Genomic DNA, 1,456 nt, shown 5'->3' on the forward strand with positions numbered 1-1,456 from the left:
AAACTAAAACCAACTTCGACAAACTCGGTGATAGGTCCAGCGACACTAACCGAGCCATCAAACATGTGAACGGGTACGCTCACTGATATCGTCTCCTTCCTACACCTATCTTCGCTGCTGCTCTAGGGCTTATATACGAACATGTAGCCCCAGTGTCCCAGAGCGTAGTTAGCCTAATTCCATTAATAAAAATGTCCAATTTAGGTTGATCCCTAGAAGTGGAAGAGATGAGTAGATGATTATCGACATTGCATGAACAGGGGGTACTGAGTGGTGTATTTTTGTATGCACAATCCTCTGACTCCATCAGCTGTGTCTCTTTTATAGGTTTGGGAATGGTGGCCGAGAGAATATGGCGGACCCGCCGAGCCTCGCCTACTGCGACAGGTCCTCCTCTTTTCCCTGGTCCTCTTCCATCTCTCCATCTCCCCCAACTGCATTCAAGTTCCTCCTTTGTCCCAGAGGTACTGCGTTCCCCCCCGATCCTCCACCACGTTCGCCGAACTTCTCCCCCCACGGCGGCAACCATCCGACCTTGACCTTCGCTGCCCTCACCGGACAGTCCCTCAACCAATGTCCCTTCTCCCCGCACTCAGTACACTTCCCTTCCTTCCTCCTTGCCTCCCGCAGATCGGGAGGTGGCCTAGTGTCACAGGGTTGCTTCTTCGTTAACTTCCTACGACCGACGGCCAATAACTTCGTGGGCTTCGACCTTTACCAACTTCGTTGTTCGAGATATGAAATAGGTGACAATAACTTCTGGGTGTAATAACTTCGTACTTTACTAACTTCTATCACTAAGACAACAACCAGAGATCGTCAAAGATCTCTGGGAACTTCGGCCCTTAAGTACTTCGTCCTTCCCTAACTTCGTCAACGCAGAACTTCGTTCAACCCGACGTCCCGAGCTTCGTACCTCACGAACTTCGTCCCCGACGAAGTTCGTGCCTTCCTAACTTCGTATCCTCCTAACTTCGTATCTCCCTAACTTCATATCTTCCTAACTTCGTATCCCCCTAAGTTCCTACATGACTAACTTCGTCCTCGACGAAGTTAGCCTCCTAATACCCTCGTGGGTGGTGAAGTTCATGCGAACTGGGTCGTTGATGGCGAACTGATGTCCAAAGGAACTTCGTTTGATGGGAAAGGATAATGTCACGCGGCGCCGCGTGACAGTCGCCCCCTCCTTGAGCGCGAACGTCCTCGTGAGCGAACATCAACGCCGAAAAGAACAAAACAACTCAGCATGAAGTTCGGTTCTCACCCTTCTCCTCAAACCAACTTCCTGACAATGTAATTCCCGTAATGAAATTCCAGGAAAATCTGAAACCTCCTTTGGCTACGCCGCCTTCCTCACAACAAGATCGCCATCTACCGAACTTCGTAACTTGCCTCCTAGACATTGGAAAATCGTGGGGGAAATTCGTATGTGACAAGAAGATACGTCCCAAAAGAT

At 49.8% G+C, this 1,456-nt stretch overlaps 1 protein-coding gene across 1 annotated transcript in view; it reads right to left on the bottom strand.

Moving 5' to 3' along the window:
- Window positions 1–873: 873 nt before the first annotated feature.
- TREMEDRAFT_59955 (uncharacterized protein) overlaps window positions 874–1,456 on the bottom strand; it is a gene marked incomplete at both ends in the record, with an annotated part of 1,979 nt that continues 1,396 nt past the window's right edge. Inside the window, one exon of the mRNA XM_007002602.1 lies at window positions 874–984. Within this exon, the coding sequence (XP_007002664.1) occupies window positions 874–984 (111 nt within the window). The remainder of the gene's footprint in view (window positions 985–1,456) is intronic.

This window comes from Tremella mesenterica (assembly GCF_000271645.1).
Source record: "Tremella mesenterica DSM 1558 unplaced genomic scaffold TREMEscaffold_2, whole genome shotgun sequence".
Taxonomy (NCBI): Eukaryota; Fungi; Basidiomycota; class Tremellomycetes; order Tremellales; family Tremellaceae; genus Tremella; species Tremella mesenterica.